Source organism: Stegastes partitus, unplaced genomic scaffold (genome assembly GCF_000690725.1).
Source record: "Stegastes partitus isolate 25-593 unplaced genomic scaffold, Stegastes_partitus-1.0.2 Scaffold415, whole genome shotgun sequence".
NCBI lineage: Eukaryota > Metazoa > Chordata > Actinopteri > Pomacentridae > Stegastes > Stegastes partitus.
Window position 1 is genome coordinate 128373 of NW_007578146.1, and position 15968 is coordinate 144340.

A 15968-nucleotide genomic window follows, 5' to 3' on the forward strand; every position below is an offset into this window, starting at 1 on the left:
AAAATAAAGTTATTATTGTTATCCATGAATTTTCAAATGTACTGTTTTACAAAAAAAATGAAAAAAATATTAAATTACATTATTATTTCTTAATTAAGATGTCAAATTATAGTTATTTACTTGCATTCCTGAACAGAAACATTAGCTTTAGTGGTTGAATGTTATGCTTAATTAATTTATGACCACTCAGAGAAGCCCAGTGGCTCAAATTTGAATATAAAAAGGTGAATTCAGTTTGAAATTCCTCATTCCTGTTCAAAATGGTAAAACACAGAGAGCTGAGTGTAAATTAAAGCACTTCATGATGCTGGATGGTCTAATAAATCTGTTAAACACTGTATGTACTTTAAGGTTATATTTGGAAATTATGTTACAGTGCATCTTGGTTGATGCTGCAGAGTAACACAAGAGTAATGTAACAAGTACTGTGACAAATTGCTTTAGACGGCGAATAAGGTAACGCATTTTAAAAACACAAATAAAGTGTAAATACATTACTGTTTTGAGTAATGGCGTCCAGAGGGAAACAAATATTGAATAAACCCTTTTCAGAACTTCTCAAACAAAGGTATACCTGAAAAAGTCTACATTCTACATGTCTGTTTTTTTCTTGTTTTTTGTCTTTATTCGAGAAAATAAAAGAAAGAGCTTTGATACCAGAGCCCCGGAGTAATTCACAGTAATCAATTGAACTGACTCGATATTGTAAAGTTGTTAAATAAAACGAGTGCAATAAGGAGTTATATAAAAAAAGAGGCTAAAAATAGTAGCGCCTTGGCTGATTTATAACAAAAGAAAGTCAATGTTCTGCTATACCGTTGACCTTTCTCCATAATAAACTGTTACGAAACACGAGTATATTCAATGCAATTAAAAGTGAAACACTGGAATCATGTTAATAATATATATAAATAAGAAAAGATTGTGAATAATCAAGCACCAGTGATGAGTAACTGAGACTCTAGCAACATTACAGTTATGATTTCAGACTCTCCAGCTCCCTACGCTTCTATTTTCAGTGTAATTTGTTTGCCAAAGGACTGAAACAACTGCATTGAATTACAGCATTCCGACTGTATTTTTCCAGATTTTCTGCACATCATTATCCCAGTAATATTGTTATCATGAATTCCTGTGTACTAAAAATCTAGGATGACGACAGCCCTTCAAGGCACCAAAATAAAAAAATTGTTCAACTTAAACTTGGGTAAGATTGATTTTGGTAAACTACTTCTAAAAACTTTGCTCATTGCTGCTGCTGCTGCTGTGTGTGTGTGTGTGTGTGTGTGTGTGTGTGTGTGTCCCCAGCAGCCAGTGAAGGAGGTGCTGCCCCTGCCTCGCCTCCCGCCGCTGTCTGCAGCCTCGTCCCCTCTGACTCCTGCTGCCATGTCAAAAAAATACACTGCAGGCTCCATCCAGCATGTGCAGGTGGCCTCTTCAGGTGACGACACTTGATTATGCATGTTAACACTTCTTCAGGAGTGTGAATACAATCTTATATATGTCGGCCATGTTATTTTATTTTTTTGCTTATTATATGATCATTATATTTGCTGTCTGCCTTTTTGAACATCATTTATATTAAGCTAAATCAGTGAAAGTGAACAACACAGTATTTCAAAGCCCATAATACTTTTTTTTGTTTTAAGTCAACCAATAGATCGTACCAGTTATTTTAGAAGTGAACGTTTGACCTTTTTACCCTTGTCATGTTTGTTTACAGTGGTGACATCGCTCAATCATCTGAAGCCTCCAGAGAGGGACCTCACGCTGATGTCTCAGATGAAGTCTATTAAGTCTCTGCGGCAGGCCGGCTTCACTGCAGTCTTCACTGGACAAACGGTGAGCTCGACTAGTCCGACCTTCAAGATAAACCGAGTGAAAACACTCCCAAGAAAGGTGACGGTAATGCCTTCAGGGTGAAAAAGGGTATAATTAAAAAGGTGTGATGCAAAAGCTGGACTGTATATGCTTCAAAATTGATCTGACAGTATTAAAGTTGTTTTACTGCAAGAAAATGCAAACAAGTTCAGCCTCACAGCTCATTTCGGTTCCAAAAAAGCAAAATCCTGTTACTACCACTGTTAATATGTCAAGCTCCTCAATCCAGGACTGTGTATATTCCATTTAGACAACGAGGGAGAGTCTTTTAATGTTTTAGCTGACTTGGTTTAAAAGTAAAAACCTGTAAAGTATTACTGGATTTCTCTTTCTTAGTTTTGAAGACATTACACCTGTCATCCAAGAGACTTCTTCATTTTTAACTGACTGATGTGGAGTCCCCAAAACACATGGCTAATGACCAGTTAATGAGGTGTGAATGGTTGTGAACCTTGAGACGTGACGGATGTTAACGGTAGCAAAAGTAGTAGTCAAAGTAAAACGGTGGGGAGAATTCGACCACTTACTCATCCAACGGCAACTTTGGATTGTTGGGATCTCTGTTCAAAATTCGTACCATCTGTACCATGCTATGTTAAGCGCTGTGAGATGACATATGTTGGAAATTTGCGCTCTATACATAAAATTAAATTCAATTAAACTGAAAAACTTTTTTAAATACTCCACTACAAGTACCCGACAACTAGTGCCATTGACCCCTCACTCTACTTGTGGCTTCCTTAACTCTTGTTTTTAACCCATGTCTCTTCTCTGTCCACAATGTGAGCATTGCTATCCTTAAAGGAGTGTTCCTCACCCTGTAGATGCAGGTGGACTGCTGAGTCGTGCCCTAGGTAGCTGGAGCTCCACTGTTGTGCCATGTGCTTGTGGAGCAGTTGTTAGTCTACCATTTATATAGGTCTGTGCACTACCCGCTGCATTACACTACATCGACATTGTTGCACAGCTTGTGTTTGGGTGTCTTAATCTTGGGGTGAACCAGTTTTTGTTTCAGTGTTGAGTGTTGCTGGCTGAACCGGACTCTCACAGCTGATGGGATTGGTTTCTTAGGTTTGGTGCGTATGAAAAAAGTCTGAAAACACGCTTCTGAGATGATCATTAGTACTCTGTATTTTCAAGGTGGAAATGCTCCACCATGGCATTGACTGCTTATTTCATTCGTGATTTATCTATCCAGCATATGAAACATCAAATGGACATGTTATCCAGGTTTTAAAAAAACAACATTTTCACTATTTGCACCTCATGGCTGCATACAGGACACCTCTCTCCATGCTCTTAAGACACTGTGTGTTTCTTACTACTTGCTGTACACAACTTTGGCATGTTGGGTAATCCAAAACTTTTCAGAACCGCCAGCTGTACTTAGTAATGGTTGCAAAGCCATGGTTGGACAGCCACCTTTACATAAAAGGGTTTGACAAAAGAGACAGTTCGGCGTCTGCTCAGGTCGTATGTGGGCAGAAGTTGTGCTGGGAATCATGTGCAGCTCATGAACAAATGAGAGCAACAATGCCAACAAAAGAGTGTTGTACACAATCCAGATAAGAGGTCTAATTGGTGTAAATAACTAAGAAAACCTACAGGGATCGATTAGGGGTGTGCAGGGTCTTTACACTGACTCTTATATTTTCGTTGTACATTGCTGCTTATTATGTTGTGACTTTTTGCTTCCTGGTGTTTGAGTTGTTGGACTTTCACTGGTAGTGTTCAACAGACTTCCAGTAACTCTAAAAAGCATCTGAAAAATTGCTCTGTGAGGGTTTTATTACGGCAACTTTACGTTAGCAGATGTGGTTCCAGACCCAGAGCTCAGCAGTGTCACTCTGTCTTCCATTATTGAACGGCGACAGAAGCTCGACAGCGAGGAGGAGCTGCTGGAGGAATTACCAATTGTCGACGTGATCCTGGCTGACATCGACTCTCTGGTGCCCACTCACGATGAAAGCGGTCGGCCCATCGCAGAGTGGAAGCGACAGGTGATGGTGCGACAGCTGCAGCTCAGGCTGCAGGACGAGGAGGAGCAGCGGAGACAGGTACTCATCATGGGTTCTGTTGTGCTGTATCCACAGACCACCTCAAAACAAATAAACTCTCTCCCCAAGATGCTGAACTGCTGCCCTTACAAAATCTGTTGTCTATCTACTAGGACATGGCTAACGGCTACACACCAGTGGACGGCTGGAAGTACTCACAAACCCACAACGCAGTCTTGGGGCCCTTCGGTGAGCTCCTAACAGAGGAGGATCTGGTTTACCTGCAGCACCAGATTGAGTCCGTTTCAATACAGAAACGCTGCCAGGCCTATGAGCTGGAGCTGACCAGGCTGACCGACGAGCTCAGGGCAATTTTGCCCAATCCCATTGTCAACATTTCCCTCAACAAGGAGGCTCTACAGCAGATGGACTCTGAAGGGAAAATGCCCCCGACCTTGCCAGTGTGGTGCACTCGAGTCTCGGAGATTGTTAGGAGCATGTCTCTGCTGGTGGCTAGCCTGACTCAAACCACAGAACCAGAGAGTGAGAGGAGGACAGTGGACGGCATGATGGAGGGGATGCAAGGGATAAAAGATGGTGCAGGAGTTGATTTAGGACAAGAATTCATGCAGCTGCGCCACGACACGGCCCATGTGGAGAGCTCCGGTGGCTGCAGGATACCGCACATCGGGATGGCGTCTGCTTTTAGCCATCGCTTGGAGAGCAACAGCTACAGCAGGGCACGGAGGGAGAGGGTGGAGAAGGAGATCCAGCAGTCTGGAGTGTCCGTAAAAATCCTCAGATCCAATTTTGAGGGTCAGATTGGGGGCATCTATCCATTTGCTGGGGTCATAACGGGAGGACAGATAGCGATTGGAGGAAACAACCACAATGCCAACACAGGCCTTAGCTGTGAGGTCAGCCAACGTGGTGCTCCCCAAAAACTCGTACCTGTGATAGAAACGACCAGCTTGAGGAAAGAGCGAATAGTGGTGCTGTTCCTGAGCCACTGGAAGAAATCTGCGTATGCTATTTCGATGAGAGCGGCGAGGCAGAGACAGGGACTGGTCGCAACGTCAGGAGCACTGCCCCAACAGAAAATCACCTCCATGTTTCGGTTCTGCCAACAACGAGGTGCTGTGGACAAAATGCTAAACTCCTGGAGGCATAAACTAGAACTGAAAGATAGTCAGAACTCGTGTCTGTCCTCCTCACTGCCTCAGGTGACGTACTCCCCCGAGCAGTTCCTGCCGGATGTGGACGGTGTTGCGATGAAGCACGACAGCTTGACCCTTGACCTCTTCATGCTGGGTTACTTTCACATCTTAGAGCAAGACCTGTCGCCCGAGGAGAGGAAGATGAGGCATCTGCTTTGCTTCGAAGTCTTCGACCACGTTGGCAGTTTCCCCTGGGAGAAGGTGCGGGACTTCCACAAGGCGGTTCTCCAGGAAATCCAGGCTGGGAGGCGACAGTGGAGCGACGGCTTTGAGGACATCAAAGTTCGCTTCTTTGGCGAATCAAAACCGTGCCGCTGCCCGTCGTCATCGTCATCACTGGTGCCAGATTCCAGATTAGTACCGAAGGTTATAGTTCAGAGTGCTACTCCGGATGAGGGCAGCGACTCAGACTTCTCCTGCTTCAACAACGAGGACATCTGCAAATACATCGACCGAAGTTTTGCCTTCTGGAAAGAGAAGGAGGCAGAGCTGTTTAATTTTCAGCATTAAGTTTTATGTTTAAATGTGGCATCTTTGCACAGAATGATGTTGACGTGTTTACTTTGGCAAACCGATAGGAGCGTAATAAAATTCTGTTGAGAATGCAATACTGATGTACTATTATTGCAAACAAAAAATGCTAAATAGACTTAGTTAGTTTGCCTTCTGCGCCCAGTCTTGCAGCTTGTGCAAACAGAGAAAGATGTCTCGGGTTTTATTTTCAATTAAAATCTTTCAAGGTATTTTTGACAGCGGGGCCATAGTTAGCATTTTATACAGTTGGATTTAATTGGCAAGATCACAGAATTCTTATAATCAGTTAGCACGCTGTTGCTACTTAAAGGTGCAATACGCTGATTTTACATGTTAAAGTTTCTTTGCTATGAGAAAGGAACAGTTTAAGTTTTGTTCAGTTCAACAGGATTGCTCTGAAGTGATATCCCTTAAGTTACTGTTTGTTGATCTGCATTACAAACGTGGGCATGTGGAGGATCTAGAGCAGGGGTGTCGAACTCTGGTCCTTGAGGGCCGCCATCCTGCAAGTTTTAGATGTTTCCCCTCTTCCAACACACCTGATTGAAATAATCAGCTCATCATCAAGCTCTGCAGAAGCCTGATAACGATCCTGATCATTTGAATCAGGTGTGTTGGAAGAAGGAAACATCTAAATCTTGCAGGATTGCGGCCCTCGAGGACCAGGATTCGACACCCCTGATCTAGAGAGTAGAAATCAGGATTTCTCTTCCCCTATTTTATTTTATCTTTGTAAATGTGCCTCTCTCATCTCATCCCCAAACTATCTATATGTGTGATATTAAATAGCTGGAATGGCCCTTTAAATGCTGACACATTCTAAGTGGGTGGATTTTTAAAAGAAGCTGAAGTGATTCCTCTGAATTTTGTAGGAAGATATTCGTGCTAATTCTTTTAAGGCATTCTGGTGGAGACAGTATTCAGACTCTTCAGTATCAAAATAACTGTACAAATACAACAAAAATATAAATTCAGCATCTAATATTTGATCTAATCCTATCCATTCTTTTTAACATTGAAAAATAAATATACGCAAGACTAAAAAGCTGAAAATCCTTCCAAAATTAAATGATGGTCTTCTTTTTTGTCAATCAGCTAATCTTTTAAATTACTAACTATTTCACTTTAGCATTTATATTTAGCCATTTATTTTAATTTCATTCTTTACATAGCAGCAGATTTTATGAAATTATTCTGACTGTAAACTATATTTTATATCCTTTTTTTATCTGTACAGAAATCAGCAAGTGTCAAATAAATGTAAAGTGCAATATTTAAATCTAAAATGTGATAATTAGAAATCAGCTGAGAAAATGTCAGTTGTAGCACAAATACAGTGAACAAATAAATACAATTTTTCTTTTACATAAACGCAGCAATCATGCATGTTTTAATTAGTTCACATGTAAGGCATGAAAGTTGAGTTTCAGGTCCAATAGAAAAGGTGAGGGATTGAAATAGGTGAGGTCGCGCAGGCGCACAAGCTCCCCAAATTGACAGGAGGATGCTGAGCTGCATTCCCATCATTCTGTGAGGAGAGGAGGATCCCCCTGCGCAGCCACGACGAAGGAGACGCCGAGCGATAAGAACATATAGAAATAATCCAAGTTGAGCTTTTTATCTGCCACCATGTCAGCTGGAGGAGATTTGGGGAACCCCCTGAGGAAATTTAAACTCGTATTTTTGGGCGAGCAGAGCGGTGAGTCAGTGCTTGGGGAGGTTTTTTGGGTTGTCCCTGTATCAAACATGCGTATATGTTGAAGGCCATGTATGTAATCCGTGTTGATTTGGAAAGTTTAGAGTGAATCTAAGAGACTATGCCGGCTCGCTTTGGTTTTTCTATCTGACGCCCATGTTGCTCAAGAAAATTTGATTAACCGAGAAGGAGGAGGAAAAAAAAAAAAAGAGCGAGAAAAAACGCATGCGTAAAAATGAAACCCTTAACTGTAATCGTTGCGATCGCTTCAAATACAAACACCGATTGTAATAAAGATGCTTGAGGATGATTTCGTTGTCGCAAATTGTCATAATTCGCATCCCAGAAGACGCTATGAATTGGGATGTTTTGATGTGCTGCAGTGACCGACAAAAATACGCTCAGCCTTTTTTTTTTTCGCGTTTATTCTCACTCACGTCGCTTATTTGTGGCACGAAACATCCTCTGTTCTCTCACACGACGCTGTTTGATATTTCCTCCCGGCACTCGTGTTTTTTCTGTTTTTTTGTTTTTTTTGGAGGAGATAATAAACAGTCCCCCATGTGTCAGTTCGGGACACACCCTAGGCTGCTCGATGTCTGTAGCATCTCCAAAAGCTCGCAGTCTCCGGTTCGGTGCTATAAATAATCAAATAAATGAAGATAAAGAAAGAGAAGGAAAAAAAAAACCTGGGCCCTGACAGCGTCACAGCGTTATACTATTTATTCAATAATCCATCTATTCAGGGTGGGAACGGCTGCGTATGTGCTTTGATGTGATGGCACAAATTGAGGAGGAGCTGATCGATAAGGGTTTTAGCGCTGTAAAGCTGCCTGGATACGTGTTCAGACACCAGATATGTGGAGGAGTCCCAGAAAAGACAAACAGCAAAGAGGAGAATAATAACGCACATAAATAGGCCCTGATATGACAGCAGCCTGACTGGTGTCTTGCATTGTGATGTGTGTGTGTATTGCATGTCTATGAGTGTGTGTCGACTAAAAGCCTCCCTGTGTGTGTTTGTGTGGCCTGCACTGCAATGTTGCTGTCCACGGTGCTGAACAGAGGCCTGCTGTGGCCACTGCCCAACGCCGCCTTCAAAACTACTGCTGTCTGCATGAGAGCGGGGCCCTGCTCGGAGGATCCTGTCCTCACCCCGCCGTAGATCTGATGTAAAATGGAGCTAAAGATGGTGCCGGGAGGATGTAAATAAAAATGGACATCACCTTGATGCTCCGAGAAGCCTCCGTCCGGCTCACGGAGGCTGCTGAATATCTGTGTTGTGCATCTGTCTAGCAAAGAGTCACGTCTTTCTTGGTGATGTTTGGTCAAAACATGTTTTCTGAGCTGTCATTCAGTGGCTTTTTTACTCATGGCATCCTTCTTAAACATGCTTTTTAGAATAAAAGCGAATAGAGCAGAAACAGTTACTCAAAGCTGTTTATTTTACTGATGTTTATTCGTATATAGGCGACTATTAGTGTGGACCAGTGTCACAAATACAAAAAAACTCACAGAAATTCACACAAAATAGACAAGATACAAAATGTAGGAATGAATATAAACACAAATGGACACAAAACACCACACAAAATATACACAGAAAACAACCAAGATATGAAACTTAATGACAACATACACAGAAATCGGCACAAAACACAATAGTAAACGAGAAAATAAAACAAAAAAACAATAAAACTCGACAAGAAAATATCCATAGAATAGCAAAGATAATGAACCTAATCAGACAACAAACACAAAATAGCACAAAACACAAGATACAATAATAAAAAAACATGCAAACCAGCACAAGACAAACAAACTCAGGAGGATAACACACACTTATTATAGCCAAGATACAGAACTCAATAAGGCAATACACAGAAATTGGCACAAAACACAACACTCAACAAGAAAATACCCCAAAAAACAGCAGCAGACACAAAAACTCAACAAAAACATATACATAAAATAGCCAAAATATGAAACCGAATTAGAAAATACACACAAAATAGCACAAAACACAAGATACAATGATGAAATACATGCAAGTCAGCACAAGACACAAAAGCTCAGGAGGCAAACACACACTTATAACAGCCAAGATGCAAAATTTAACAAGACAATACACAGTATTTGGCACAAAACTTAACATTCAACAAGAAAATACACACAAAAAGAACAGCACACGACACAAAAGTTAATAAGAAAATACACAATAAACAGCCAAGATACTGATCACAAAATATAAACGGGCACAAAACACAACACTCAACAAGAAAATACTGCACAACAACACAAATCAATCGTGCAATGATGATAAAAGCAGAACTGATTAACTTTTCAAATCAATACATGAAGCAGGAATGTCAAATATTGTCAATATTACTACTCTATTTTCAATAATTATGGACTAAACATTATTAAAAACACTTATTGTTTCTTGTAAAGCATTTAATTCATGAGGAACATTTACAAAACTATTTAAGATAAATTCACGCACCACTTTTCCCCCCTTAATAACAAAACATGTGGAAAATCAAATGAGCTTTTTTATTTTACGATATTTATACTGTCCTAGAAGGGGAACATTTTGATGGAAGGAAAAAGTTTTTCAGAGAACAATGATCACTCATGTTACCATTCACGAAAAGAAAACTGTGAGTCTGTTTTATGGAATTATCAGGCAAATGTTTGTCCCAGTGATTTAATTTAAAGATTTAATTTTACTGTTTTCCACTCGTTTCCATCTAATGCTTCAGTTCTGTGGATGGTTTCATTACTTCTTGTTGTTTGATGGTAACCGTGGCCGAGGTTAAACGTTGACTCCTGCTGGCTGCCATTTTGTCTCACCGAGGAAACATATTTTCAGTAAACAATGTTAATAGAAGTCGCTTATTGATGAGAAAAACTAACATCCGTGTTCTCTGTTTCAGTGGGGAAAACATCTCTCATCACTAGATTCATGTATGACAGTTTCGACAACACATATCAGGTGAGCACATCCAGAATATACGTGTATTCATTTATTATGAAGAACTGATTGACGACAGCACTGGACAGTGACGGTGGAGCACTTCTTCTTCTTGTATTAGCTCTATTTCCAGTTTTCTTTTTGGTCAGATTCGTGAAGAATGTCCCCATTAACCTCCTTGCAATGTTCCAATTTGGAAGAATGAGGGAACTAATCAGTGGAGCTCTACGATAAGTTAAGACCTCGGTTTAATAGAGATAGATTAACAGCTGAATATTATTACAGCGAGGGCTTTTTCGGGCCAAAAACATTCGCTTGATGTACAAACTACAATCAGTCTTGCTAAATTAAGTTTGCATGAATTACGCCCTAATTTGAATGCTGTTAATTATCCAAGTATGATCAGAAAATAGCATTGCAGCACTATTAGTCTGTTGAAAAGGCAAAAACAGATTAGGATTTTCCTCCTTTTGCCTTTCTTAGAAGTTAGGTTCATAACAAGGCTGAATGATTGAGCCCCGAGGGCGGCGCAAATGAAATTAGTGTTTCAGTCTGATTCAATTTCTGCTCCTGTTGCCTCCTTTTTTTCTTAACAGCTTTTTTTTTGTATTTTTGCTCTTACTTAACAACAATCACTCTGCTGGGAACAACAGATGGTGCAGGGAGACGTTTAAATTTGAATGTCTGGGTTTCACTCATGGTTTTCCTTTTGCTCTTTCCTCTCCACAGGCGACCATTGGAATTGACTTCCTATCAAAGACAATGTACTTGGAAGACCGAACAGTAGGCAACCTCGATTGTCATTTAATATTCACATGTAGAAAGGCAGGAGCAGATGAATCAGTGCACATGTAGGGTTTTTGTCATCCTAAGTAAGAAATGTCCCTGTTTCCACTCCGTTTTGACTAATCCTTGATTTGATTTGCTTAATTACTGCTCTCTTCACACACTAACGTGATTATCCTAAGGTTATTTCTGGTAGCAATAGCTTCGGTGCATTGACTTTTCGAGCCCTAATAAGTGAAAGCCGTACCCGTGGATCATCTGCTTTAGCTAGTATTAATACTGTTTCTTTGTCAGGATATTACGCTCTGCCAGCCTGCACATGAGCTGATACTGGCTTATCCCCTCACAAGTGTGCTTACAAGGCCTTTATAGCTGTATAGCCTGTGTGTTGTGTGACAGTCGATGCTGAAGCAGCTGCTGGAGGTGTGTGTTTCTGTGTGTGTGTGTGCCCATGCAGGTAAGGCTGCAGCTGTGGGACACAGCTGGACAGGAGCGTTTCAGGAGCCTTATTCCGAGCTACATTCGAGACTCTACAGTGGCTGTGGTCGTCTATGACATTACAAGTGAGCAGCAAACTGCTAGCTGTGTGTCCGTGCATGTGTTGTAGATAAATACATAAGAATCTATATGTGTATTGATATGTTTCTCTGCTTGAAATAGACAAAAGATTCAATGGAAAGGATCATTTTATATGTGGGATTTTCACAACATTGAGATGGAAAAGACTGGATTTAAAATGAGATTCTGGTCTCCGCAGATGTGAATTCATTCCAGCAGACCTGCAAATGGATTGATGATGTCAGGACAGAGAGAGGAAGCGATGTTATCATCATGCTAGTAGGCAACAAGACAGACCTGGAGGAGAAGAGGTAAATATGTTCATACGTGTTCGACTCTAACATTTAGCTCCGTTTAATGGAGTCTTTGACGCCAGGACGTTTTATCAAAATGAGCAGAAAGCTGCTCGAAGCAACACGTCAGAACAGAATGAATTGGCCTGAGATGCTGAGTCTGGCCTGATTTTTTTCCTGCAGGCAAATCACGATCGAGGAAGGAGAGCAGAGAGCCAAAGAGCTGAACGTCATGTTCATCGAGACCAGTGCCAAGACAGGCTGCAATGTCAAACAGGTGATCCCTGCAGTTTCACCATATTTCGCAGCATTTTGATTTCAGACTCTCTGCCATTACTGCGTCCCTCCAAGGTGATCCAGTCACTAGTGTGGACAAATACAATATAGATGAGCAAACATGTGCAACGGCGGTAACGTCTGTGGTGCAAATCCAACACTAGTTAGCTACAGGTGCACACAAAGGAAAAGGAGAGATAGATTACACATGCAAATACTCCCAACAGCATTGTAATCTAATACTTTTGCTCCTTAAGTACAAATGTATGGTTTATTTCAATACCACTTATTAATCAATTTAGGAATTTTGTACAATTTACTTCTCTATATTGTCTCACTGCTACTTGTTTTTCAAATTAAGATTTATCATGCAATAAAACACATGATAAGTTGATGATATCACATTTTTTTACACTGAAACAGGCCTCTTTTTTTTACATAATGCACTTTTAATTTGATATTTTAACAATATTTCTTTTTGCATAAATTAATTAAGCATAATTAAGCATAAATTTTTTTTTATGCTGGGCTTTTATTTTTAACAGTGCAGTTTGCAGCACCTTTAGGGATCTCAGTGCTTCCTCTGTCACTGCTCAAATATGTAATGAAGCAACATTTCAGCACCCAAAGTCTACATCAGGATAAAATCAGTAGATGTGGAAAAATAAAAGACCTATAACTAGGGTATTCCTAAATAGTTTTCTGCATACATTAAAACACAATAATCTACAGTCCATACATTTGAACCTTCCTCCTCTTCTCTCTCTCAACTGTCTTTCCTCTCTAACTCCACCTCTTCCCTCCTTCTTTCCTCTCCCTCCTTCTCTCCTCTCCCTCTAGCTGTTTCGTCGAGTTGCAGCGGCCCTACCTGGAATGGAAAGCTTGGACGACGCGAATCCTGAAGGCAGTATCCTTTATAGCCGCCGTGACTCACTGCGCCGAGAGCCAAACAGCCCGAGAAATGGGCAGCTTATTTTTAATCTCTTAGTGGTTGTTGGCTCTGGTACAAACAGACCAGGCCAGTCTACTGTCTACCCAGGCATCGGCCATTAAACCTTTTATGCTTAATAGAGAAGAAATGCACGGAGCCAGGAGGACGGTGAGGGACGCACAGCTGCAGCACCACCCAGCGGCCGTCTGGGAGGTGACAGCTGGCGAGGATGTGTGATGGAGGACGGATGTTTATAGAAGGTGAGGGAGGGATTGAAAATGAATGATTCTTATCAGTGAATGTAATTTCATTCATTGGAAATCATGCGTTTGTTCTAGTTTGTCTTTTATGATTAATAAAAAGTTAACCAGTTAGCATTTGACTTTGGACTTCAGCCTGCAGATGACAGTGTAGTGTCTGGATTTATCAATAAAACACTTTACTCCAGCACAAATATGCAAGTTGAAGAAGATAGAAGAGGTGAAGGAATAATTTAGGCATCTTAGGGTGCAGATTTGGAGCTATAGTTATGATTTAGATTTGATTTAGAAATATAGTAGTTTAGTTTTTGGATCCAAAAACTGATGTTCAAGAAGAACCTAGATTTTTTTTTCTGTCCTTATAGATTATGAACAGCAAACTCCACGGATTTCACACATCAAAGTTCACATGTCTTGCAGAGCAGTGCTGCATATGTGAAAGATTCGTGACTCCAGAGGGAGTTGCGTGAAATCTGATCAGCCTAAAGACTGTAAATCTGGGGGTGTGGAGTTAGAAAGAAGCGATGTTGGCTTACGTCTCTGCGAGCTTTGTGCATAACTCACCCGGATCTTTGGCTGGTGGTTGAGCTGCCTTGTGGGTAGTGTAGTTGCTAGGATTACAAAAAGGCATTACCTATTTCAGTGTGACATGTCGAGTCCTGATATTCGACATCTTTTCGTGACTTTTCCCTAACCGGACCATCCTCAGTGATCGACATCAAGCTGGACAAACCGGCGGAGCCCACTGTCCCAGAAGGCGGGTGCTCATGTTAATGCAGAGCTGCGTTTGGACAGCTCCCTTCACACCATAGGCTTGTTGTGTTGCTTACTACTGGTTAGCTTCCAGTTGACTTCTCTAATTGGATATAGGATCCGGGCCTTGTATCTGATTGGACAAATCAAATGTTATCTTTCAGTCCTGTTCAGTTGTAAAATATTGTATACTTTGTCAATATGTAAGTGACTGGAGGAGAAAAGGGGAAGAAGAAGAAGAAAAAAATATGCTGAAATGAAAATGAACAAAAAAACTGTTTGGGGGAAAAAATGAAAAGGGGGAGAAAAAAAACAACAACAACAACGGGACAACCAACGGAGTTCTTTTCGCTGTTATGTTTTGTATTTTTTATATATAAAAATGGGAAAGCACCAAAAATGATGCCTAAACACAGAAGGAGAAATAGCGGTGGGGTAGGGGGTGGGGAGGGGGGTCAGCCATTTTTCTAGATGGCTGAACACGTCTGAATGTCTGCAGCACGCATGCACGCTGATCTGATCTATGACCTTTGGCCTGCCCTCCAGGGTCTCCCGCGCTCTGGACGGAGGTTGACTATCTTAGAATGTTTTATAGCATCTCTCTCTCTATAGCATCTCATGACAAAACGTATCTCATTTGATATTTCCCACAAGAGTCAACTTCCAGTAGGTTCACCTAACAGTAGCTGTGAAAATGTGGCACTCTATCTCTCTATGGGTTTAACTTTTATAGAACAAACTGTACTGTGGTTTAAAAAAGGGAAAAGAAAAAAAAAAAAGAAGTAATACTATCGACACTCCCCCATCCCTGCAAAAGAAAAAAAAAAAAAAGTCCTCTCCTCTTCCTGCTTTCCTCCCTCTGTCCCTCTGTCTCTCCCTCCCCCATCCCTCCATCCCGGTAATACACATATAACAATCCACTGTAATGCACTGCACTGTATATAATAATGTAATATGTATGTTGTGAACGTCCCTCTGTAGAAGTGGTCCTTGTTCACCAGTATGAAAAATGTAATAATGTTTAATGATTAATAAATTACAGATTAAAGGGCTTCACTCTCCTAACCATCAACATTTACCTGCTAGCTAAAAAATGGTTTATTTTATTTCTGTTTTTACTGAAGCAGTGTATAAAAAAGCCTACGTAGCGTTTTATTATCAATACAAAAAATTCAGGTTTCTAGTGATGTGAATTAGATTTGTGGGAACGCTGCGGTGGACTTCTGGCTCGTTCTGAGGAAAACTTATGATTCTATTTTTGCTGCAGATTTGCTAGAATCTTGCAACAAGTTTGTGATTCTCCCAAATATTTCTGTGAAGCTAACCCTCTTACTGTTCAAAACTTATCCATCCATCCATTAGCTGCACCCACTTTCTCCTTGATGGATGTTTAAATGACCCATTAGCACGTAACCCGGTTCGCCTTCTGTTGAAATGCTGATGAAACACGAACTGTTAAAGTGCAACACAAATGTCTACAAAGAACAAAAAGCACGCTACCAAAGTGCCTTAGCAAGAATCTGTTTTCTGAAAGCTGTATCTGTAGTTGACAGCCAGTCAAGTAACCTCAAACACAAAATAAGGATGTATTTTGTTACAGAGTTTTTGGGGTTTTTTGATTTAGGGAAGACAGAACGGTTCCTTGTTGAGTCTTTTGAAAAATCTGTGTACGTTATTCAATGAGGAACAAAGTGACAGTCGGAGCAGCTGAAAAAAATGATGGGCTGAGAGCAGAACAGTCAGCAGTCATGCGACCGGCCTGTCAATCAGCTAATTGTTTGCAGTGTTCATTCTCTTCTGCCCATTGCAAAG

General features: G+C 40.9%; 2 protein-coding genes across 2 annotated transcripts; both read left to right on the forward strand.

The window, feature by feature from the left end:
• The first annotated feature begins 1386 nt into the window (after positions 1-1386).
• Positions 1387-5703, forward strand: espnlb (espin like b). Its single transcript, XM_008285770.1, has 4 exons — positions 1387-1441; positions 1724-1842; positions 3774-3938; positions 4052-5703. The coding sequence occupies exons 1-4, from the start codon at positions 1387-1389 to the stop codon at positions 5603-5605; spliced, it is 1893 nt and encodes a 630-aa protein (XP_008283992.1). The 3' UTR covers positions 5606-5703.
• A 1463-nt stretch (positions 5704-7166) lies between these two features.
• Positions 7167-15228, forward strand: LOC103360106 (ras-related protein Rab-6B-like). The gene is made up of 8 exons (XM_008285766.1): positions 7167-7328; positions 10262-10320; positions 11029-11082; positions 11543-11648; positions 11843-11954; positions 12120-12213; positions 13053-13119; positions 14113-15228. The coding sequence occupies exons 1-8, from the start codon at positions 7259-7261 to the stop codon at positions 14175-14177; spliced, it is 627 nt and encodes a 208-aa protein (XP_008283988.1). The 5' UTR covers positions 7167-7258; the 3' UTR covers positions 14178-15228.
• The last annotated feature ends 740 nt before the right edge of the window (positions 15229-15968 follow it).